Raw genomic sequence first — 25,973 nt, 5'->3', positions numbered from 1 at the left:
ATCCCCAAGAAAGTACGAATCTGCTTCTGGCTCTGCGGCAGGGTCATGTGTTGTATGGCCTCAATTCTGTCGGTTGTCAGGTGTCTTAGCCCCTTAGTGAGGCAGTGTCCTAAGTATTTGACCTTAGTCTGACATGGCTGTAATTTATCCTTTGCCACCTTGTGCCCTGTTTGTGAAAGATGAAGCAACAACAATTTAGTATCATGTAAACATGACATAAAAGAATCAGAGCACAACAACAAATCGTCCACATATTGAATTAGAACAGACCCATTGTGGGGTTGAAAGGATTGCAAACAGTCATGTAAGGCTTGGGAGAAAATACTGGGGCTGTCAATGAACCCCTGGGGTAGTCTGGTCCATGTGTATTGCACTCCCCTGTAGGAGAATGCAAAAAGGTATTGGCAGTCAGGGTGAAGAGGGACTGAAAAGAAAGCAGAACATAGATCAATGACAGTAAAATGACTGGCAGACGGTGGAATCTGCATGAGGATGACAGCTGGATTCGGCACTACGGGGAATTGGCTCTCAACAACTTTGTTAATTCCCCTTAAGTCCTGGACTAATCTATAGCCCCCCCCCCCCACTCTTCTTCACAGGGAAAATGGGACTATTTGCTGTACTGGCTGTACGAATTAAAATCCCTTGTTGTAACAGCCTCTCAATAACAGGATATACCCCTAGTTCCACCTCCGGTTTTAATGGATACTGTGGGATTTTTGGAGCTATCCTACCACTTTTTAGATTGACCATGACAGGGGCTACGTTTGCCATCAGTCCAGTGTCCTGTCCATCTCTGGTCCATAGGGAACCTGGTATTTCCAGCAACATCCCCTTTACTTGAGATGGACTTTGTTCTATAACAGGAGAGTGTAACATTAACCTTGGAGGGGTGTCCAATATGTCCTGTACCTCATGTGCAACCTTCTCGGGTATATCTAGGAACACACCATCGGAAGTACAGTATATGACACATCCCATTTTACATAACAAGTCTCTCCCTAGCAAGTTAGTAGGAGCCGCTGCAGCCAAGAGAAACGAATGCTTAGTATGCAGAGGCCCGATAGTAACTTCGGCGGGTTTAGTTAGAGGATAATGTAACACTTTTCCCGTCACCCCCATAGCTGGAATAGTTTTGCTGGTCACCTGTAGATTGAAAGGAGAGGTTATCACAGATCGGGCCGCCCCTGTATCTACAAGAAAAGTTTGTTTCCTACCAGCTATGTCAACTATCATTGTTGGTTCTTCACTCTGACTCTCAGTTAACCTCACTGGCTGTAGACTACAGGTATGACCTGACCCCTAGCGCTGACTATTGATTTCCCGCGCAGCATTTGCTGCCGTAATATGCGCGGGTAGATGTGAGTCTTCTAGTCTATGTGAATCCTTTCTTGGAGGATATCTATGTGACCCACCCCTATGTGTATTGAGTCTTTCTTTATTACAATCTCTCCTGTAATGTCCTTCCTCGTTACAGTTGAAACACCTGATCACTTTAGGTTTCCTGTTATATGGGTTGTATGCTGGTGGTCGTGTATGCACCCCTTCTAGAGCCTGTATACTTACCGTCATTAACCTATCACTTTTCTCTTCCCTTTTTCTAAAAAGGTTCTTGTCATGCTCCACAGCAGACTCCCTAAGGAAGTCTACCGTGACGCCTCTCCAATTAGGTAATGTGGTTTGTACTCTCGTCTTTAAATTTTCCCTAAGGCCATCCATCAGTACCCCTACAGCTACCTCTCTGTGATGTGGGTCCTCACTTATGTTGGATATCCCAGTAAATCGTGCAATCGCTGTTATAGCTCTAGCAAAGTAATCTGAGGCAGTTTCACTATCCTTTTGTTTAATGGTGAAAATCTTACTCCAATTTACTACTACTGGAAAACAGATGGCTAAGTGTTTGACAATTTGTTCTATATTCCGTTGGTTAATCTCATCAGTCAGGGTGTCATCTTCCTCCAACAAACAATCTCCAATAAATTTTTGTATGTTAGTATTGGGAGGAAGACACGCCCTCAACACTACCCGCCAATCCTTACTGGTTGGTTCATGAGCATTCCCTAAGTCTTTAACAAATTTCTGACATTTAGCTAACTCTTTTCTAGGATCTGGGAATTCAGTCATAATGGAACGTAATTCTGATCTAGTCCAGGGACAATGCATTGTAACATTTCTTAAAGGAACTACACCATCCTTATCCGGTTTCCCATTGGGAACTGATATTGTGCGGACCGGGAACACACCCTCTGGTACACTAACTTCAGGGGACGCTACAGGATTTACAGGCCCTAGATTTAGAACACTTTCACTCCTAGTGATCACGCTACTCTCACCTATCTCAGCCATTTTCTCATACTTGCGCTGAGCCTCTAGTACATTAACAGCATGGGCAATGGCCGAAATCACAGTGGGTTCATCTTCGTTTTCAGATACACTTGATTGAAACTGATTTAAAACAGGGTACAACTTAGTAATTTTTCTATTTTCAGTTTTAACAACGGCTGTACTTACCCCTCCCGCCACATAAGGTGGCGGGGGCGCGCTTGCGCTGAGTTCGCCACGCTTCTCAATGGTTACATCCGCCTTGCGCGCGCTTTTCGCCACGCCTATTTCCGGTTTGCATTCGCTGCTCTGCCACGTGTTACCTTCCATTTGCCACAATTTTAAACAATCATTATGTCTATTTCTCTTTTTCGTTGACTTGATCAACCATATTCTATCTTTTACAGTATTCAGTACCTCTGCATTAAAACTCCCTATTGTTGGGAAAGGCCTATCACAAGCTTTGGTCATCCCGACCCACGTGTCACAATACACAGTTGCATATGCACCATACTTCTTACACATGAGAAACCTCGCTGAACCAATAGGGCCTTCCTTAGGCAGTACACTGACCATCTCTAGCGTATGCTTAGCACCCATGTTGAACAATATACCTTCTACCCGGAACACAGACACACCGCAATGCTCTGTTCCTTCCGGCCAAATGTGAAATACAGACACACCGCAATGCTCTGTTCTTTCCACCTAATAATTTCAACTCTGTTGCTATACTCACCGCTAGAGATCTATAATCCTCGGTGAACGTATTTCCTTTAGCCGCGCTCACTCGCTTTTCCCTAATACAGAAATATCACTGTGGGCCCCAAGGGCTATCAGCTCCTCGATACCCTGGCTAAACCACAAAATCTGCTGAGTTTATTATCGCTGGGAGCGCAAAGTCGATACAATCAACCTGCCTTTCCAGTATAATTCCTCCTAGCTGCTTCACCAATTCGCACTAACGGTGCGACCGGATCGCACTGCCTACCAATACTAATTATTAGCAAACCTTGCGATCTATTGGTAGCGCTTTGCGAAAACCCAGTTTTCGCATTCGGTATACCTGCCCTGTATACCGTCCTTCAGTTGGGCAATCCGCCTCGTCAGACAGCAACTGAGCACCTCAACAATAAAACAGTGTATCTACGTTACAACATCACACACTATACACCTTTTCTGCGCAGAAAATCAAAAGTTCCCAACAATAGTAATAATGTCTCAGAGGCTTTCACAAGTAATTATACTATGCATGTATAATAACTATCAACACGATTGTTTAACCACGTGGCAAGTTTACCGGAAGTTCGCGTACGCACAGCAGGAAGTACACATACGCTAAACAATGCAATACAGTTAAAACGCACAATGACAGAAAAAAGAAACAGTTTTCTCTTTTGTCCCTAGGTTCTAGTTAGCGTGCCCTAGATAATGCAAAACGGACATTCGGTTTCGCAACACAGAGTAAAATTCAGGTTTTGAACACCATGCGTTCTTACCCGTTTATGACGCGTCTCCACCCTTTGTTGAGGAACCGAAATCCGTTGGTCTTGCGTATCATCGGCAACGAAACCTCCAAAGCTCACGAGCCCCCAAATTGTAATGTGCGTATTGTCGCTAACCAATAACGATTGTCGAACCTCGATTTGTGTTTCCAACGCACAAAGATTTATTCGCAATAAGTTGAAAAAAATATGCTCAAGCGTTGTAATAGTAAATACAGCCGTTACTTAACGCAGGCGCTCTGGATCCAGTGCAGTCATTCAATCCTGAAGTCTGGGGACAAGAAGTCTGCACTCTGGATCACAAGCTGCTGCTTATATACACAATCAAGTACAGTAATACAATGAAGATGGTATGGCTTGCATCTATTGGTCCGGGTCTCAGGAATGTCCAAGGGGTCGTCAATCATTGGCTGGTTCATCCTAAGGAATCCAAAGGAGGGGGTCATCTCTGCAGGGGGTATGCTCTGCTCTTCCCGCCAGAATTCCTTACTCTTAAGTAGTTCATAATTCCCTATCATTCATAACTTGCGTATGCACTCTGCGATTCCCTCGCAGAGCGCACCAAACAGTAGGATATGTAACAAGGTTCATTATGATACCACTCATGATGTTATTCCTTTAACCCGTTCTGTGTATTTCACTAATATGCATGTAACTCTGATATAACATATAAATACTACTATATTTCGACATAACTGACTATGTGTTGCAACTACCAATAATGTGTACTATTTTATAAGTATGCGTGTTTGTGCAAATGTATGGTAAAAGACCAATTACTGTTGCTGCCACGTGTAGTGGATGCGTACGCCCTTTCACGCCGTAGCGTGCCCTTGTACGACATAGCGTACCGTACGCATCTTTTCAGACAAAGACAACCAAGTTTGCTAGACTTTAATTGAAATGACTTTATCCAATTTGCTGACTTTGACATAACGTTCTCTAGGCATCTAGAAAGTGGCAATGTAGCAGTACCTTCTTAAGAGTTCTTTGCAGAGGCCATGGGTTATCTCCATGTATGGTGCTGTAAAGTATAAAGCAGTTGACTCTCATTTGTAGAACAGTTTTGCAAACATGGAGGGCTGTTTAATTTAATGTATCCAAGGCCTTGACTCTGCACCCAAGGTAAGTAGAACTCTGTATTTTATCATACCTTAGTAACACAACCCAACACCCAAAAGATCTTCATTAAAGAAAATGTATTGGAAATTCATTATATCAAAAAACAATTGTGGTTGATATAATTAAAATACTTAAACAGAAAAGTCGTAGAGTAATACAGTTATATATATATATATATTAATACAATTATATATATATTATAACATAATACACATCTGAAATGCAATATCTTATTAATACATATTTACAGTGCAATGTTTTTGTGTACTGTATGAACAAAACTTTAATGTTCTTCAAAGCTTCCTAACTATTCAGCATTGTCACCTGTTCTCCATAACACCTGAGCACTGAAAAACTTCTTACATTTTTATTTGTAAATACAATTTTGTAGAAATAGGATATACAGCAACGATAATCGAATACTCTTTATGCGATGAGAGCCCAACTCAGAACCTGAGTCTCTCGGCCTAGTCGCAGAAAACGAGGGCACAGAGGCACTTTGTAACAAGCAAATAAAAAATATATGTTGAACCCGGTCACCGATTCTCTTTATATTAAGCTTTATAAGTAATCTTGAACCCTAGCACCCCAAATTCAGCAATCATGGGGGCAGATACAGTTGGCTGAGTTACTGTCAAAAGTAACGCACTATTACCGCTACTATGGTAACAGTGCGCATTAATACCGTTAGTACGGTAATGTTTAATGTTGATTTCTACTCAGGGAGCCGCAAGCAGAAATCTGAGTTAAAATTACCGTATTAATGGTAATGGTGCGCAGGCCACATTACTTTTTACAGTAACGCGGCCAATTGAATCTGCCCCTTGGACATTGCTCTCCAAATTCTGCAGGCTACGTACACGCTGGTCATGGCAGTCACAGTAAATTGACCTGCTATTACTACAAATATGGCCGCAAAACAATGCCTGAGAATGATCCATTCAAATTTAATCAGCTGTTTTTTCCATCTTCTTTCCATTTGTCAGTAAATCTGACATCTTCCTGACACTATTAATCGGCATATTGACGAACTGGGCCAATGGTTTTGGTAATTAAAGCTTTGTAAACCTCTTTCTTACTTACCCTCATCTTTCTTAGATGCTTTTTATTACTTTCAGTTCTAATATTGGTATAGCATACAAAATTGTCAGTAAATTCACCTCTGTCAGTAAGTCTTCCTAACATTGTCAGCAATCTTATAAGGGCTTGTAACTTAGCCAGAAAAACCCTGCTAAAGACTACCTTAAAATGTCTTCTAAGTTTACTTTTTTTTTGAATATTCAATAACACCAGGACAATATTATAAATATGTGTTTTTATGATAATTGATAGCAGGGGGGAATTCAAGTGCTGTAGATGAGCCATGGGACATCGCCTGTGCACGTTGCGGCTAGAAATCTCTGCTCATTTTTCCTTGCATCTCTATGGGACGCGTGGGAAAATGACCGGAGATTTTAGTAAAAAGTCTTGTATGAAGTGTCTCTGTGAACTGTTCTGGATACACATCATGTCACCGTACGACTAGTTGAATTCTCCCCACAGTATCTAATTCAACCATAAGGTCCTGAAAATGAAGATCTTTCTATCAGGTTTTCTGCATCTACCTAAGAATTCTAGAGTTGAATTTGACTCTCTCTCTCTTTTGTTTTTTTGCAGATAACACCTGGATGTTGATTGTGATTGGGATTGTGATTGCACTTGTGGTTGTGGCTGTGGTTCTATTAATTTGGTGTTTGGTTAAAAAAAGAAATGGAAGAAGGGGGTTTTACAATCTGCTGACCAGGAACAGGAGCAAGAAACTTGAGAATGGTTTAAATCATGAACACACATCACAGAATACGACTAAAGTCTAAGATTATGAAATCACCACTGAATTTCTGGATTGCCCATTCTTTGACTCTATGGACTGACCAGTGTGAATGTATGCCATGTCTAGGACTAGTGACCCAAAAGTGGACTCTTATGTGAGCTGCCACCTCCTGATTCGTGGACCGTATTCGTCTCTCTCTTTGGGCGCCATGTTCATCTTTCTGTACTGGGAACGTATTATCTCCTATTGCTGACTGATTTATGTTTTAGATATCTCTTCACTGATACAATTATAATTCTCTATGTCTGCCAATTTACTGTACCTTACGCTATATTTATGACCTTCACAAGTTGATATTTATTTCCCTCTAAAGTTTCCAGCTCATTTTCCTACTTCATAATGTTCTCCAACATTTAGCATGGCAAGAGAAGAATATTTCAGCCTATAGTAAATGCTTGCTTGTTGGAACAGCCGTAAAATACACAAACACCGGCGGCGGAGGTGGCAGACTTTTGAACAGAAATGAACATAAAACAGCTGAACATTCAAAGTCGCAAATCAAAAGAACACTAAATATCATGTAAAAGCCGTCACTTACTCTATGGGGAAGGAAAGAGCAAATCCAGTTGCACCTGGACAAACCATGCTGCTATACAAGGGGTGGAACCACAACTATTTTCCGCATGCATAAATTTTCCCCACCTGCAGTGTGACATGGTATTGCCCAGGTGCAAGAATGCATCGTATAGCTGGATTTACTCCTTCATCAACATCATCAACATTTTATTTATATAGCGCCAGCAAATTCCGTAGCGCTTTACAATTGGGAACAAACATTAATAAAACAATACTGAGTAATACATACATACAGAGAGGTAAGAGGGCCCTGCTCGCAAGCTTACAATCTATGGGAACTCCTAGTTTTAAACAAGGACCTATACGTTTAAGCTCACAAACTATAGCTTGCAAAGGCTTATAAGTTATTTATGACCTTTGGGTAATGTGATTTAGAAACTCAAAGTGACTTACATAGTGTTATATGATATTACTGTACAACAACATCCTGTGCGGGTGAGACCATTTTTTCACCCTACTGTAAATCCATCCCCCACTCCTCAACACTAGCAGCATATAATTTGCACCATCAACTGATATGGCTACTGACAGGCATGTGTGCCTCTCTGTGCAGCTCTGCATCTGTAGGCAAATTACACCAAAACGCCCTTAATGTACTTGGCCTACGTTAAACCGTACTTCCCTCCCATATCCCGCCATTCCAATCCCAAGCACTGGCATGTCTCAGACACGTACATGCATACGCCGTGCAGGTTTGTTTTGTGGGCATTCACTATAAATATTTGTGGATTTTGGAGTGCATCAAAATCAGCATCTCTCTCTCTCTCTCTCTCTCTCTCTCTCTCTCTCTCTCTCTCTCTCTTTCTGCAGTCAGACCACTGTATCAGCCTGGAGAATTGTTACTGTTCTCAATGAATACATGTATATTTTTCTCAGGAAATTTTTAACTGTAGCATTGTGAAGAACTTTGTACTAAAACTCTCAGGGGTAAATGTATCAAACTGAGAGCTTCCAGCTGGTCTGAAAAGCGGAGTATCATTTTGCAGAATGTACTAAATAAATGATAACTACAATCTGATTGGTTGCTGTAGGCAATATCTCCACTTTTCAAACCCACGAGAAACTCTCAGCTTAATACATTTACCCTTAGATATATGTCAGTTTAAAGCTGCAGATCACATCCTGTTGTGTCTTTAAGATGAACGCCACTTAAGATCTAATATTGACTCCTACAATGTTTCGTACTTAAGCAATTAAGCAACAGGGTTTAATGCTAAGATAGGGCTATACTAGATTTCGTCTGGTATTCTTATCCAACTGAGTTTGTTGGTTAAAACGTTTCCTCTGTACAATGTACCTTACTAACACTACTGTATTGGATACACTATAAACCAAACCCGTGGTTTTGTGTCTCTATGGTGTTTTCTGTATAATCCCAGGGCCACTTTTTAATTTGCTAAATTTTTCACTTTTTTGTTACGTTTTAGGAACATTTTACATTTACATTTTACATTTAGTAAAGGCTAAAAATGATGTCTGGCAATTTCTACATGATTGTCAATTAAAATTATTCTAGCAATTATTTTGGCAAGTTTACTGTACTCTAACACCCATATGAAGGCAGCTGTACTGAATTACACATTTTACTGCAGTTGTCTTGTTGGGGTGTATTCTGTTTGACATCAGGTGAATGTATATTGTTGTACTGTACTTTTAATTTTCACTATTGTGTATCCAATAAGCTAGAGTTCTTTTTTCTCACTCAGGTTATTTGGGTAACCCCAGGGTCATTTCTGTTGTATATATATAGACATGGTGTGAAATGATATATGTTTCTGTATTTTAGCGCAGTGTTATTTTGTAGTGGAGAGCTGTTTTTTAACTGTTTTGCGCTCTGAGCAAATGACTGCAGTCAATGGATCCTCAGCAACCCCATGATCAAATCATTTCGGGAGGGTTTTGCGCCTCTTCCACTTGGATGCACAAACAGACGTGTTTCAGACTTATTAGAGAACTGTTTTCCTGTCCAATATATTTGTGATATATGTTTTGTAAATACTGTTTTATATGATTCTATTTAATGTAGTCAGTTAAAATAAAGCTGACTGTTGTCAGAATTCTATTCCTAGTCACAAAGAACATAGAGGATTGTTTGCTAGCTCATTAAAATAACAAGTGTTCACATATTGTCAGCGTTCTCTGTCATTTTTAAGCGTTACATTTGTGGGCTGAAAAGCTAAAACTAATTCCACCTGCAGTAACAAGGGGCCTGATTCATTAAGGATCTTAACTTAACAAACTTCTCATTTCAGTCTTCTGGACAAAACCATGTTACAATGCAAGGGGTGCAAATTCGTATTCTGTTTTGCACATAAGTTAAATACTGACTGTTTTTTCATGTAGCACACAGATACCAACTTTAAATGTCAGTGTACAAATAAGCTATCAAGTATTTGTGTGCTACATGAAAAACAGTCAGTGTTTAACTTATGTGCAAAACAGAATACTAATTTGCACCCCTTGCATTGTAACATGGTTTTGTCCAGGAGACTGAAATAAGAAGTTTCTTAAGTTAAGATCCTTAATGAATCAGGCCCAAGATTCTGCCGCTCTGAATGTCATCTCTGTGTTCAATAATCACAATACAATTAGTAACAGATTAGATACACTAAGGGGTCAATTTATGACCAAGTGAACGCAATCTCTTTACTTACAGGTTCTTATGGCCTGGCTGAATAACTATGGGGAGGAGTACGAAGCTGCCGGGAAGAGATCTGATCGCACCAGATATTTCCGATATCTGCTGCCATCCTCTAATAATAAATAACCTTGAAACTTGAAAATGTGTCAATCCCCCAAAGAATGCAGTTTTGGGGGCATTTAATCCTCATAAATAGGCCCCTAAATCTAAATGATGAAGCGGTATAAACTGCTGTCCTGCATTTTTGTCACATCATTGAGTTATTTCTGTGCCACTATCCTCACACATCAACGTCTGTGTAAGGAATTACCTTGACATTTGCACCTCCGACCACTAGAGGTCTCTGTATTTGCAAACTTGCCCTTAGATTTGCCCTTATCCAGGATGGCTAGTTTGGAATCAAAGAGAAACCATCTTGGATCCTGTTTCCTGTTTGGGCCTATAAATGGCACTTCCTGGTTCAGACCTATGCTTGAGTATTCTGCTTGCTCAGCTCCTGCTACCTGCTCCTCTACCTTGCATCTGTGACTACCTGCTTGTGTACCGACCCGGCAAACGTCTGACTACCCTCTTGTGTACCGACCCGGCAAACGTCTGACTACCCACTTGTGTACCAACCCGGCAAACGGCTGACTACCCTCTTGTGTACCGACCCGGCAAACGTCTGACTACTCTCTTGATATCTACTCGGCTATTGGGCTTCAGGTAATACCACCAGTATCGTTACAGTCTGGTTCTTCTAAAGGAAGAAGCCAGATGAAATTGGATGGATCAGGGCAGTCCTTACTGAATGCGGACTAGAAGCTGATGTACTCCAACATGCCAAGATCAGGATAAGATTCAATGGGTATATATGGGTTAGCAGAGCACTGTACAACTTTTCCTCTCCACAAAACTGACTTGATGTTTTCCTCGACCACCACATTTACACATGAGGTTACAGAGATGGGGCCTTGACTTATATTTTCAGTGGGATGCTCACCCTTATGAGCTAGGTATTTCAGAAGTAATTAAGGATTGTCAAAATAGCATTTTAGGGAAACAAAGAAAAGATGAAGGGTATTAGGCTTTACTATGATGCAACGCATTTCCCCATCTCACCAATTGCATTTCCATGTGGTCCCGCAAACAACAAATGGTCACACACAGAGTAGGGCAGGTAACAAAAACAGATTGCAAGTGAGCCCCTTTACATGTGCTAGAAGGACAAATAGAAACATGCTAGTATAAATGTATACCCTGAGTGACAGTATTATTATTATTATTATTATCATTTATTTATATAGCGCAGGGCTGTACAGAGAACTCACTTACATGAGTCCCTGTCCCATTGGAGCTTATAATCTAAATTCCCCTAACATATACACACACACAGACTAGGGTCAATTTGTTAGCAGCCAATTAACCTACCAGTATGTTTTTTGAGTGTGTGAGAAAACCGGAGCACCCAACGCAAACACGGGAAGAACATACAAACTCCTCACAGATAAGGCCATGGTCGGGATTTGAACTCATGACCCCAGTGCTGTAAGGCAGAAGTGCTAACCACTTAGCCACCGTGCCTCAGTTCATAAACGACTTCTAGAAAGTGCAGCTAACAAAGCAAAACATTGACAAAATGTTATATAGACCATATATGCCAACTCTCCCAGAATGTCCGGGAGACTCCCGAATTCCGGGTGGGACTCCCGGGAGTGTATGGCAATCTCCCGCAACTGCCCACTTCCTAGTGAAGTGGGCAGAATTAGGCTCTTGCAATTTTCGGAGCCCCGCCCCCTGCACGTCCACCTCCCCGCTGCAGCTCCCGGACGCCAACTCGAAGAAGTTGGCAAGTATGATATTGACCTTCATACAAACTTAACCAATGATGTTCCCTACTGATTAATATTGCTACTAAACTGAAATACTGTACAGGAGAGGTAAGCTATTTGTAGCTTTCCAGCTGTTGACTGGCAGGGCATGCTGGGAATTGTAGTTCCATCACAGCTCTTGAGACAAAGGTTTCCCAAGACTGTTATACTTATTATAAAAGGTGAAACCATAATCACAGGGAATAATTACACTTGTTTTTATTAATACAATAGACAAAATGTTGGCATGTCCCTTTGTTTTTTCCATGATTCAGTTGCAAGGTGCAATCCTCTACACATGCGAATGATTAAGTGCTGCATAATATGTAGACACAATATAAATAAAGGATAATGCATAAAATAATACTGTTTGCTATGGTAATTCATAGCGACAGTGATGAAACGAGGTACTAATATCACCTCAACCAGTCTGCACCTCGTTTCTCACAAACTGTGGACTATAAAAACATACTTGTTCTAGCCATCTGGTTCCCTGACATATTTAACCTTATAAATATTGTATTTGTAAGTAATTAAAATGTCTGTCAGCATGGTTTTCTTATCTTGCAGACTAGTTCATTGTTTCAGCCTAGGCAAAGGATTATTGTCCACCAATCCTGTATGAATGTACATCACACCAGGAGGTCTCATGTGTTAAGATAGGGGAAAGCTCCACAGTTAGAGCTCTATGTTTAATTACAGAGGACTGCATTGTGTATTTAAATATAATCTATCTGGATTGTGATCTCTCCTGTTTAAACAAACTCTGCTATGCAGCCATAGGACAATACCTGTCCCTAAGTGTATCAAGAGCCAATCATCTGCTATCTGTGAAAGGTAAACACAGAAAAGGACCAATCAGACAGGTCCTGAAACTCCTGAGAAGGTCAGTTCTGCCTTTAAAAACAAGTGCCAGAGAACAGCAAATGGGCATTCACCACCCAGTGATAGCTGTAGTCAGACTGGCGTTGAGATCTAGGTCTCTGTCAGGAGACAGGCAAGGTCGGTCCTTATAATACTGCCTTTGTCCTGATCTACTCCCCTCTAGGTCTTGGGGAATGTGTGTCTGTCAAAAGCGGAGTGATAGTGACTCAGGACCGCTGCCTTGCTGGTAGCCTTAAAGGGTAGAGGGTCTGCGTCCTAGGTAGTTTTGAACCTGGGAGAGGTACCGGGGAGGCCAGCTGTGCGGCACAGAGGGTTACATTAAGCCTGGTATCATCACTGCGATATTTACTTTAATTTATTTTATACTACACTAGATTGACAGATCTGGCTGGTTGCTATGGGTTACAGCGCTTTTTTTGAGTGAGTAGCAAAATGGGTCATGAGACATATACTCTACTCAGCAATGTTGATATTTATTTTATTGAGCCTTAAGCAAGTTATAATATTTATTTGGGGGTGGGGAGTTTTTATATGAGTGGCATGGAAGTTCATTTTGTTAGTATATTAGGAATGTTTTGCTCCTTCTCCTAAAATCGGGTTGCCACAGCAACCGTTAGTTTCCTGGTGGTCCAGGAAGAAAAACGGAAGTGGGGCAGGACAGACCTTCGAAACTGGCAGTTTGTCTTTTCGCTCCACACTTCCATCAAGACACTGAGGGACAAGTCGCCGAAGCTGTGTGGTCACATTAATGTAAGTCCCCAAAAGCCCTCTTATAGTGAACGGAGGCTCCCTACTGTCCCTACAGATATATTAGAGGAGTCTGTCACAATAAACTGCACAGCTGTGCAGTATAGCAAACCTGCATCACATCTGTATATCTGTATACATAAGAGTGTATTACAAGACTGCATCTGCATACCAGCATACATACAAGTGTGTACTGTTTATCATAGTTGTCAACATTGGCAACTTGTGTCCCGGGAGGTAGGTAGGTGTGTGGGGGCGGGGCTCGAAGAATTGTGTCGTTAGCCCAGTCCCCAAAGCCGGCATCACTTTTTTTTGCTAATAAAAATAGGGGGCGCCCCCGCCGTTTAATTTGTAGAGCCAGATGAGAATCGGGAGAATTGCCTGCTCTCCCGGGAGTCCGGGAGACTGACCCGGATATCGGGAGCCTCCTGGACATTTCAGGAGAGTCGGCAAGTATGCTGTATATCTGCATTGCCTGATTGCTGTAACTGTTGCTACTGCTGGATACTGTTGTACTACAAGCAACTGTGAGTAACTGCATTCATCTGTTGTTAGGATGGGACTCTCTTTTCATTTGATCCCACAAATGAAGAGGAAGTTTCTACTCTCTTCTCATCTTCCTACTCTACCTCCTGTCCTCTTGATCCCATTCCCTCACAAATGGGTATGTCCCTGTCTCCTGTGCTCATTCTCCCTCTAACTAAAATCTGTAATCCATCTCTTTCTACTGGTATTTTTCCATCTATATTCAAGCATGCAGTGATAACTCCCATTTTAAAAAAACAGAATTCTGACCCTAACTCTCACATAAATTACCGCCCCAGCTCCCAGCTCCCATGCCCCTCCAAGCTTCTCGAGAGAATTGCCTACACACGCCTCACACACTTTCTTACAGCAAACAACTTATTGGATCCTCTTCAGTCAGGCTTTCGCTCTCAACACTCCACAGAGACGGCGCTGACCAAAGTTGTCAATGATTTGATCACAGCAAAAAATAATAACCAATACTCTCTTCTAATTCTCCTGGATCTCTCTGCTGCATTTGACACTGTTGACCACTCTCTCCTCATACAAACGCTGCAATCCCTAGGTCTTGAAGGCACTGTCCTATCCTGGTTCTCATCCTACCTATCTAATCGCTCTTTCAGTGTTAATTTCTCTGGATCCACCTCTGCTCCGCTTCCTTTATCAGTTGGAGTTCCACAAGGCTCAGTCCTAGGTCCTCTGCTATTCTCTATCTACACCACTTCTCTTGGAAAACTAAGAAGCTCCTTTGGATTTCAGTATCATCTCTATGCGGATGATACACAAATTTATCTATCCTCTCCTGATCTTTCACCATCTGTGTTGTCTCGCGTTACTGACTGTCTTTCTGCCATTTCATCTTGGATGTCTTCTCGCCAACTCAAACTCAATCTTTCAAAAACTGAATTAATAATATTCCCACCCAAGAACAGAAGCTTCCTGCCTGACATTTCTATTTCTGTCGATAACATGACCATAAATACCACCACGCAAGCTCGTTGCCTAGGTGTAATCCTTGATTCACAACTGTCGTTTATTCCCCACATCAACTCTATATCTAAATCATGTTACATACACCTAAAGAACATTTCCAGAATACGCACATATCTGACACAAGACACCGCAAAAACATTAATTCATGCACTCATCATCTCCCGCATCGACTATTGCAATTCCCTCCTTACTGGTCTTCCCAAAGGCAGACTTGAACCCCTACAATCTATTTTGCACGCAGCGGCTAGACTGATTTTCCTTACAAACCGTTATTCCTCTGCTGAGCCACTCTGTCAGTCTCTACATTGGCTGCCTGTATTTCAATGAATCCAATATAAAATTCTTCTACTAACATACAAGGCCATCAACAAAATTGCACCGACATACATTTCCTCACTTGTCTCGAAATATCTCCCTACTCGACACCTCCGTTCTGCACAAGATCTACGTCTCTCCTCCACTCTCATCACATCCTCCCATTCTCGGTTACAGGATTTTTTCCGGGCTGCACCTACTTTGTGGAATTCCCTCCCTCGCACAGTAAGACTTTCCTCTAGTCTTTAAACCTTCAAGCGTTCACTGAAAACCCACCTCTTCAGACAAGGTTATGATATTCCTCAACCATCATCTTAATTTCCCTAGATTACCCTATTGCCATCCTCTACACTGCTAACGCAAGACAACAACCTTCTGACCAACATTGCAACACACACAGCCCACTCAATACTTTTACCTTTGCAGTCTGGCTGGTCCATTGTGCAATATGATGTAGCACATGCCCTTGTGTTTCTAACTCCCATTGTCCCATAGATTGTAAGCTTTCGAGCAGGGTTCTCTTACCTCTCTGTCTGTATGTATTACCCAGTATTGTCTTATTAATGTTTGTTCCCAATTGTAAAGCGCTACGGAATTTGCTGGCGCTATATAAATAAATGTTGATGATGATGATGATCTGTTGTTATCATCTTTAAATAAACAGCAACCTGTTTAAATTACAAAAGCATTGTAGCTTAACACATCCGCATGAACACCGCTGAACACCTTTAGTAACATCAGAAGGTGTAACCAACACATTTACCACCATTTAAGGACAGTTTACCTCCACTGGGCCTAATTTATGGAGCACATTGGATGCGCCTTGGCTTTACACCAGTGCTCCTTCCATCCCTTTAGAAAAATTCCTTTCATTAAAATAAAAATTTCAATTTGTCTGCTCAGTTTAGCTTCATTTCTAGGTTAAATTACACAGGAGATTGATGTGACATCGGGACTGTCTTTGCATGTGACACCGCATTTGAATCTTTCTTTTCCGTTTGGAAATGTGCGCCGACCAACGCGCTTCTCCGCCAAAATGCAACTGGAAGGCAAAATGCGTCTCATTAACAGTGTAGGATGGGACCCGATTTCCTCCAGGTCAGAGCTGGTGTAAAGATCAAGTTATTTTGCAAAGTATGTGCTTTCTATACCCTTCTATCTCATGCCAATAATCTCACTCCACAAATTTAAATCTCGATTTTACGCTGCTCCTTAAAACTAGGCGGACTAGTAATTTGTAGGGTACATCCTTACCCCACGCAACTCTCCTATCAACTGGTGAAAACGTCTCCTCCGTCGTACATGCTGCCATCTTCTTTTGCAAACCCATGCACTTTAGCGGCAATCTAGATGCACTTTTGCAAAACGAGGTGCGCAACTCGACAAAATAAAATTTATGTTAGCTTTATAATTAAACATCTTTGTTTGTTTCCTCCACTTTTTTAGAACCCATCCTTAAGTGTCTTTTATTTAGCGATTTATAACATTGAGATTTAATCCAGTATTTCAGTTTTGTATTGACATAAACCACTAGGGTGCGCCATTCACTTACTTTTGTTGGAAGGTCTACATACAGTTGTACCAGCATTGGCTTAGTACAGTGGTTCCGAAACTTTTGTAGTTCACGGCACCCTTAGAGTCTCCATAATTTTTTCAAGGCACCCCTCCAAAATAATTACCGAGCAGTCCCGTTTTATAAGTAGTTGGGTCAAAAAACGTAATAAGTATTTAGGTCAGGACAGAAATACTTATTTAGTTGTATACAAAGATACACATAAATCCAAGGGAAAATAATATGTTTATATATATTTTTCAATTATATTTCTGTCAAAGAATAATGTACAGCTAACTCACACTGTTCACCTGCATCATCATCCACACACTCTATGCCCCCTGTGCATCATCATCAACACTCTCTGTGCCCCTCTGCATCCACTCTCTGTGCCCCCTCTGCATCCTCACCCTGCCTCCTCCTCCCATCTTTTGCCCCTCCATTGCTGTTTCCTATCACTATTCCCCTCCGTTTCTTTACTTACCATACTTGACCTTCTTTCTTCTATTTCTTCTGTCATTTCTTCTTTCTTCTTACCAATTCGGCGGTGCTCGGTACCCAGCATCCTCTGTCCGGCCGCTTGTCACTGAATGTTGGGCGTGATGACGTCACGCCCGACATTCAATGAGAAGCGAGGAGGGAGGAGGATGCTGGGTCCCGGGTGCTGCCGGATTGGTAAGTTGTTGTTTTTTTGTCTTCTGGCCACGCACCCCTGTGACACCGCTGCGGCACCCCTGGGAGCCGCGGCGCACACTTTGGGAACCTAGGGCTTAGTACGTTGCACTTTTCACATAAAGCTTTAGAACTGTGCTACAGTAGAAGGTGTTATTTACAACAGAACAACAGAGTGCAAAGTTGTGATATAAAGGATGATATAACATAGTTTGCATTTGACTAGATTTTATTATTTATTGCAGATTAAAGCACAACAGAGACTTTCGAATAAACTATATAGCAAACTCAGTTGAACACATAAAATTTAGTTTTGGATGAAGACCAACAACCACAGCCTCCCATGGAGCTGGGATTACAGACACGCACCACAGTGCCCGGCCAACTAAGTTAATATAAGAATATAAAGGTCTTAGCTGGGATATCTTATGTTCTACTATTACTGCTTCCAAAGTTCAAAGAGGAATGTGTGATGAAACAAGCCAAAGAGCTATACACCGCTGGACTCAGGAGGCTTTGGGAGATCTGGAGAAAGCTGAGAAAGCTGCACTCCAGGTAAATAGAACTCTGTAACTTAAATTAACTTAGTAAACTCCCAAAGCCAAAAAACTATTTCAGTAAAAAAAATGTATTTGATATTATTTACAGTTGTGGTTGAAATAATTAAAATATTTGAACAGCAAAGTCGTAGATTAATACAGAGATATAATATTCTAATCCAGTACATTTTTCTAAAATTGTCAGTAATGAAAACTCCCACGGATCATAGCAGAGAATTGAATCCCCCTTAAGGGTTAGCAACTTGCCTAGATAACCCCTGATACAAAAACATTTGTAGTGCTCTGGTCAAAATTAAGAGCATGGCGACTGCTTGGGTTCTGTCTTCATAGAGATTATCGAGTCCAAGCCGTGGTTTCCAGGTCCACCGCGGATGCGTGAGCCGGAAGGCACATTTGCACTGAGACTGGCCGGAGAAGCGGGATGTGTATTCATACAACTGCCAACCAGCGCTCAGCTGCTCCAATGATATTTTAATAATAAGAGGTTTACTATTGCCACATAATATAGAGTGAGAGAGAAAATAGGAAAATAACCTGAAGAAAGTGAAACACAAATCTCCATTGAATCCTGAGTTTCTATTTTACCCATCCTTTAAATATATTGCCATTGACTGGGCAGTGTGAATCTATGCTGTCTCTAGGCCCAGTGCGCCAAAAACTGAATCTTATGTGATCTGCCTCATTTTTCTGATACATGGACTATATTATTATTATTATTATTATTACTACCATTTATTTATATAGCTCCACTAATTCCGCAGCGCTGTACAGAGAACTCACATCAGTCCCTGCCCCATTGGAGCTTACAGTCTAAATTCCCTAACATACACACACACAGGCAGACACACAGACTAGGGTCAATTTTGTTAGCAGCCAATTAACCTACCAGTATGTTTTTGGAGTGTGGGAGGAAACCGGAGCACCCGGAGGAAACCCACGCAAACAAGGGGAGAACATACAAACTCCTCACAGATAAGGCCATGGTCAGGAATTAAACTCATGTAAGGCAGAAGTGCTGTAAGGCAGAAGTGCTAACCACTGAGCCACCGTGCTACTATATTTGTCACTCTCTTTGGACACCACGTTCCTATTACTGCAATGTGAACACTCCATATCCTCTTTTGCTCACATATTTATTTTATATATATTTAAGGAGGGGACAATTTGTATGGAACAAGTTTCAGCAACACCTAGGGCTAGATTTACTAAGCTGCGGATTTGAAAAAGTGGGGATGTTGCCTATAGCAACCAATCAGATTCTAGCTGTCATTTTGTAGAAGGTACTAAATAAATGAAAGCTAAAATCGGATTGGTTGCTATAGGCAACATCCCCACTTTTTCAAACCCGCAGCTTAGTAAATCTAGTGGCTATGTCTACGTTCATGCGGTACAACTCTCTCTCTTTCCCTCCTAAAAGCACTGTAACAGCCTGGAGAATTGCTACCCCGCGTAGCACAGTGTATGGTGGTTGCAGACAGCAGATTCAAAATCCATCAAAGGACAGATGTATTTTCTTTTCCTAACAGGGAACTTTGATTGTTTGCATTGTGAAGGACTTTGTGCTAAACCTCTAGATATGCTGCAGCTTACATGCTGTTTTATATTAATGATGAACTCTACTTAACATCCAATATGGCCTCCTACACTGTGTCATACTTACTGGGAATGTGCTGTTTCAGAGGTCCCATTCTAGCCACCTATATACTTTCCAATGCATATGAATAACACTTGAATTAGAGTAAGAACCATTTCTCAGGTGACACCTTCCTAGGGGACTCTCACCTCGCCTCCCAACTGGCTGCTCTGCAATAACTGATTACTGAAGGAGCGCAGGAGTCTTGCGCATGGGCGATAGAGGGAGTATTATTAATTCTCATGCTCCTCTCACCGTGCCATTCACTCACTCTTACAGTCTGCCTTTGGTGACCAAAGCAAGGGTGTATGGGACAGTGGGACAGTGCGCCAGAGCCAGGTCAGGCAGCAGAGAGCTGTGGAACTGCTGGCAACACTGCTGTAGGCTTGAATCAGGCCTAGTGTTAAGACTAGTATATAGGAGACCAGAGTGGTAGCTTTGTAGGTCTTGGGGAACCAGTGAATCGGGCAAACAGCTCATTATAGGTATCTATAGGACAGGATGTAATGTTAACAGAGGGATTTTGTTTAGAGTTCTTCTCTAATTGGACATTTCTGGCCACATATTTTCCACTGTACATTATTTGGTAAATCCATGAATGATCACAACCATAGATCAGTATAATAATCAAATACAACATGTACTAATGATAATAGATTGGATATACTTTGTAGTGTTATTTTGTCTCTGTACAGTTATAGAGCTCACATTTCCAATGCCTGGACACCTGTTCACTCTAGATGCTACATTTTTCAGTTTGAGGTACATTTTAGGATCACGTCAACAACGTCAGCCAATTTCTACATAATTGTCAATTTAATTTATTTTGGCGACTCTATTGTACTACCATTTGCATATCGAAGTAAACATGCCGAGTGTTTAGGTTTACAGTTGTCTCGCTGATGTGTATTCTGTTTGCATCAAGTGAATGTATCTTGTTGCGATGTATTATGTTTCTTTTAGCTTTTTCACATTTATATATCCAATCAGATAGGGTATTTATATAACTGTTCCGGTTATTTGTTTAACCTGTAGGTCTTTCCGTAGTATTTATTAAGGATGGGTACACACTACAGGTTTTTCAGCCAATTATTGGGTCAATCACATGATAAACGACTGTTCGGACCATTATCACATTAGTGTGTAAATGTAATGCCTGCGGGGAATAGTACAGATGCACACAGAAGAATTTACCTTAGAAACGATGGTCACCTCCTGTCCGCCTCCGATACACCCCAGCCACAGTCCGATCCCAGCAGATCAGCAACCTATCCTCTGTTACCTCCAATGACTTCCCTCTATCGAAGAAACAAGAATTACGGCTGTGCCTACCAGGAAAGGGCTGTTGTCCGAGACCACAGCAATGAGCGAAGACACTCCCGTCAGGCTCACTTGCAGCTACCTCGCTTTGCTCTTGCCAAGGTGCGGGACTACAGGCACTTGAGACCAGGAACAGTCCCGCCTCAAGCCCCTCGCACACCTCTCGGTGAGGGCCTAACTGAAAGAGGGAATCGAGCGCTATACTCAGCGGGGCACTCCCACTTCCGACCCCTGCTTTCCTGCTCCTCCCCGACACCTGCAGATGACAAGTAACACACAGCCTCCCTCTGCTCTATCAGTGAGGCTAAGATGTGCACCCACAACACTAAACTTACTACAACAGGCGACCCGACCCTAACTACTCTCTAATGGCCGGCAACGCAACTAAAATAAACAACTATACAGTATATGGCAAGCTACTACACGGGTACACAGCTGCTAGCTAACCAGACAGTTACTACAGCACCACAGGAGCCTTCTGCTCTACTGTTACCTTACTCCTCGCAGTGTACTCACCTCACACGCACGGGACTGCGCCTACTCTGCTCAGGCCTCTCACCATGGGCCTCTCTACCTTGCAGGCTACAGAGCCTTATGCTCTGCTTATGGGCCTTAGCCCCCTCTCTACCTTGGGCTCTAAGTCCACTACCTAGGGCCTTATGCCCTTCTACTTCTGGGCTTCTAGCCCCTAACTAGGGCCTTGTGCCCTTCTAACATCTTGGGCTTAGAGCCCCCTAACTCACTAATGGGAACTTGTGCCCTTTTACCCCTAAGCCTTGTGCCCCTAATTAGTGCCCACGGGCCTTGTGCCCGACCCTGGCCATGGGCCTAGTGCCCGACTTTATACTGAATATACTTACCTGCTCTGCGCAGGATACTCAGCTTGGTCTCGCTGTTTTCTTTTTCTGGTCTTCCAGACCCTCCAGCCGGCGGCGCCTCTTCTCCTCTTCGGCGTGGGTCTTCTCGAAGCTCTAAGGGCGAGGGCGCTCTCAGCCCTTACAAGAGCTCCCCGCCAGTGTCTCCGGCATGGCCCTCTTCTTTCCTTCTTGGCAGGGTCGTTCTTATCCCTGACAAGGGCTCCCCGCCGACTTCTCCGGCATTGAGTGACAGTGGCAGGGTAGCTCCTTGCCCTGACAAGGGCACCCTGCCACTTCCGGCGTCTTCTTTTCTTGATCCACCGCTCCGGACGTCCCATGACGTCCTCACTACTCTCCGCCGAAGGACTTCTGACCAAGATGGCGCCGGCTGGTGGTTTATATACTCGCCGCCGCGGCACCTTCACTGGGCGCCATCGCTAGCGCTGATTGGCTTGCCACAGCGCCAATCTTTGAAAAGGCCGGAGGTGAGCCGCGATTGGCTCCAAGTACACAGCCAGAGTATAGCACCTCTGCCATGTTCATCTGGCACTTGTCAGGTCCAATAGTCAGTCCTGCATTAAGGCCAATACTCTAGAAAAATGTTGCAGGTATTCATCAGTTACTAAAGATGGTTATAATGTCCAAGTTTTTGTGGGTGAAATCTGGGCATCTGCTAGGATGTGATCCATCTGATAAAAGGTAGCTGAAACATTTTTCATTCTTAAAGGCATCACCATAAAGTCAAAGTGATAAATGTTGTCCACCTCTGTGCACCTCTGTTTAATGGAATTTCCAATAACCTTTAATCAGGTTTTAAACTAGGACAAAACCCACCCCACATGGTTGAGGAATTAATGAGATGTTTCATCTGTTATACCTGGACTTCAGTCTTTCCTGCACAGCTTCCCAGCTAACCTGGTTATACTGACAAACCTGTACCTGCAGCTAACCTGCTGTGCCTGGTCTACAGCTCCTATGCTAATCCTGGTAACCTGGTATCCTGTTCTTGTTATGCCTATGGACTTGTGCTACTGAAGTTACAAATTGCCAGCATCTAGTATTATCTGTGGGATTCTTGTCCTAAATAAAGACTCTGTTTCATTTCAACGAACTCTCGACGGTTTTTGTACTAGGAATGTGCTGGGACTTTCGACGATTTTCGTACTAGCTGGTGCTGGGACTATGGGGCTACATGTGCTGTCAGTGTTTGCACTGACATATTGGCCAGTTGAGGGCTGGATGGGGAAATGGAACCTTTCCAGGTCTGGCTGTGGGTGACCACATCAGCAGTGCAAACACCACAAACTGACTACGTGGGGACCCAGGCTCTTCCCTAGGACCACTTCATTGAGTAATCCCTCCAGTATCTTCACCTCCATGTTTAACATGGGCCATGGGAATATCCTTAATTTGGTTCCCTACCATTGCTATCTGGATCATTCACAGCATCTGGGACATAGGAACAAAGTCCGGACACCCCAGTCCCTGAACCTCTTTTTCCCACCCTCAGAGGTTGAAAATGGACTCACAAATTCCACACCACTTCCACTTGAAATATTGCTTAATCTGCTTGTAATATTACTTCATCACCATAGTGGATATCTTCTGTTGGATGGTGTAATTCACTGTGGTTGGAAATCACCATGTAAGTGCTGGATCTCATTCCTGGGAACGGATTGGCTCTTTGGACAGTTTCACTGACAAATCATTTTTCTGATCTCATTTAGCAGGAGCTAGAGCTAACGCTGACCTCAACCTACTTGTTGACCTGGAATTACTGTGGCATGAAATGTGACTCGTTGACAGGTGTGACTCCTGGTATAATGACTGCTGGCATGACTTTCTGCTCCTTTGTTGGATCTCTTGCAGGCTCTGTTGAGGAGCAGTTGACTTTTGATGTGTGTCCATTCTTAGAAATCAGGTAGAGATATCTGCTGGAATTGTTCAATATGATGATATTTCAACTGGTTGACATCCATCCCTTCAAACCACAGGGGAAAGGACAACTGTAAGATAACTCAGTGTGTGTTACTATTACTTTTCAGGGTGTTTCTGAATTTTACCCAATAGGTTTATAGGATAACTGCAAATCTTACCAGCAGAGCTCTTCTAATCTCATTGTACTCGCCAGAAGTGACCAAACTCATGCCTTCCCCATTAGAATTTTAGGATTCCTAATAAGACTTGACCCTACCTCCAGGTCCACTCTTACTCCATGATCCCAAGAACAGTCATAATAGTTTAAAAAAGTCTGCAGGTGGTTATCAATATTGAAAATGGGTACACCATGGTAGCTTAACTTCAGGATGACTTTTTACCAATTTACTTCCATTACACATACCTTCTCACTTTTGTAAGAGTTTGGTCCCATAATCACCAGGAGCTCCAGTGGTGAAGCTGTCAATTCACTGAAAGTGGCACTCCACATGGACCCTTGTTCAAACATCAGGCGACTCGGACCTGGTATCAATTTTTCATTATCTTCTGATACCTGTACTCCCACTTGATTCAGATGATCCCGGTCCAACACATCCAATAATTTAATCAGAGTTTCCCAGGTTTATGCTGACTCAAAGACAGCTGAGAAAGATCTTGCTGGCACCTCTTCTTGGCCTGCTCTTTTTTTTCTATTTTATCATGGCCTGATATGCAGGGTAGGCTTCTTTCAACATTCTTACATAGACATGAAAAGGGTTCTACTACAATGCACAGTACAATGATATGGTGATCGTATATTTGCAGGGTCCTGAAACAAATATGAATATGTCCCCCTGGAGCACTCCCTGACTTTCTAAACCAGGACTAGATCGTCCCACCGATGCCACCGTATGTCACAATACTGGGTCTTCTACTGGCCCTTACCAATGTCAACCAATGAAGAGTTTTTAGTGAACAGACACATGTGCATATACTGCAGTCTGTTCTGTGTATATATATGGTAAATATCATGTAGACAAAGCATACTTCCACCCAGATTTAAATGTAAACGTATTTTGAGATCCGCTTGGATTTGAATACAGTAGGAATTAGGCACAACTTCCATGCTCTTTTTTATGTGCAGGTTGAGTGCAGGTTGCGTCCAAACATGAATCAGGCCCCCAATGTAGGTCACTAGACAAAAGACATAGGGTGGAGAAGACCCAGCTTATGTTCAAGAGGGAGAGGGAAGTGAGAGATAGTAGGAGCTTGATACCTTTTCGCAAATCGAGAAATGTGGCAGGTGCAAAGCTACTATTGCAAAACACAGTCAACGGCTTGTACCTCATATATCAACTCTAGTGGAAGCAGTTATTTTGTAGGCTTATCCAATATTCATTAGAATTCAGACTATTGGTTCGCTATGAACCAACTGTGTGTAGATGACAGGTCAACTTTAAGTTTCTCCCTTACAAAAGCACATGCTGAAGATTTTTGTGATTCTTAGTGATCATATAAACCTTAAATACAATTTTTCAGAAATTTCTGAGATACTTCTAAAGCTAAACATATTGTAAGATCTCCCTCTACTACCATCTTCAATTACAAGTATCCCACTGACTCAGCACTTAACTTATGTCTTATTAACAGCACAAAACTAGTGCCAGAAGATTAGAATAGCCTTTTTCCAGAAAAATTAAATTTATATGTGATAAACTCCAACAGATTGCTGCCCAGGATTCAGAGAAAGTTCCCGATTAGCAGTTTAGTAGCTCTTCCAACACAACCATGAGGTGGCTGCCCAGTGCCAATTTTGTTTTCATATTAAATATCATACAACGACATCAAGTAGAAGGCTCAAAACAGGCTCCCTGGTCTCTCACTGTCCCTGGTCTCTGGCGTCCCGGGCGTCTCCATGACGTCACTTCTGGCCGCCTTGTCCCGGGTTGCCTAGGCAACAACCAGGACACTTGCTGCTCCCTGCCGCCGTTCCCGGCCAGCTCAAACAGTTGGGCGCGTGCGCGCAGGGCTGTTTAAACTCAGCCATCTATGGCTGATTAGGATCTTGCGGCTCTATCTAAATTATGCAACTGGGCACTGCATCTCCATTGGTC

The 25,973-nt window shown here is 42.4% G+C and overlaps 1 protein-coding gene and 1 long non-coding RNA gene across 2 annotated transcripts in view; one reads left to right on the top strand and one right to left on the bottom strand.

Annotated features, from left to right (window-relative positions):
* Window positions 1-9,514, top strand: part of LOC142151315 (intercellular adhesion molecule 1-like) — a 44,562-nt gene extending 35,048 nt beyond the window's left edge. The window contains exon 8 of the mRNA XM_075206839.1: window positions 6,603-9,514. Coding sequence (XP_075062940.1) covers window positions 6,603-6,799 — 197 coding nt within the window. The 3' untranslated portion in view covers window positions 6,800-9,514. The remainder of the gene's footprint in view (window positions 1-6,602) is intronic.
* Window positions 1-25,973, bottom strand: part of LOC142151320 (uncharacterized) — a 179,915-nt gene that overhangs the window by 8,623 nt on the left and 145,319 nt on the right. The gene's annotated exons all lie outside the window — the stretch shown is intronic.

Source organism: Mixophyes fleayi, chromosome 4, assembly GCF_038048845.1.
Source record: "Mixophyes fleayi isolate aMixFle1 chromosome 4, aMixFle1.hap1, whole genome shotgun sequence".
NCBI lineage: Eukaryota > Metazoa > Chordata > Amphibia > Anura > Limnodynastidae > Mixophyes > Mixophyes fleayi.
Note: the sequence above shows the minus strand (reverse complement) of the source record. Positions and strands in the feature narration are given on the sequence as shown.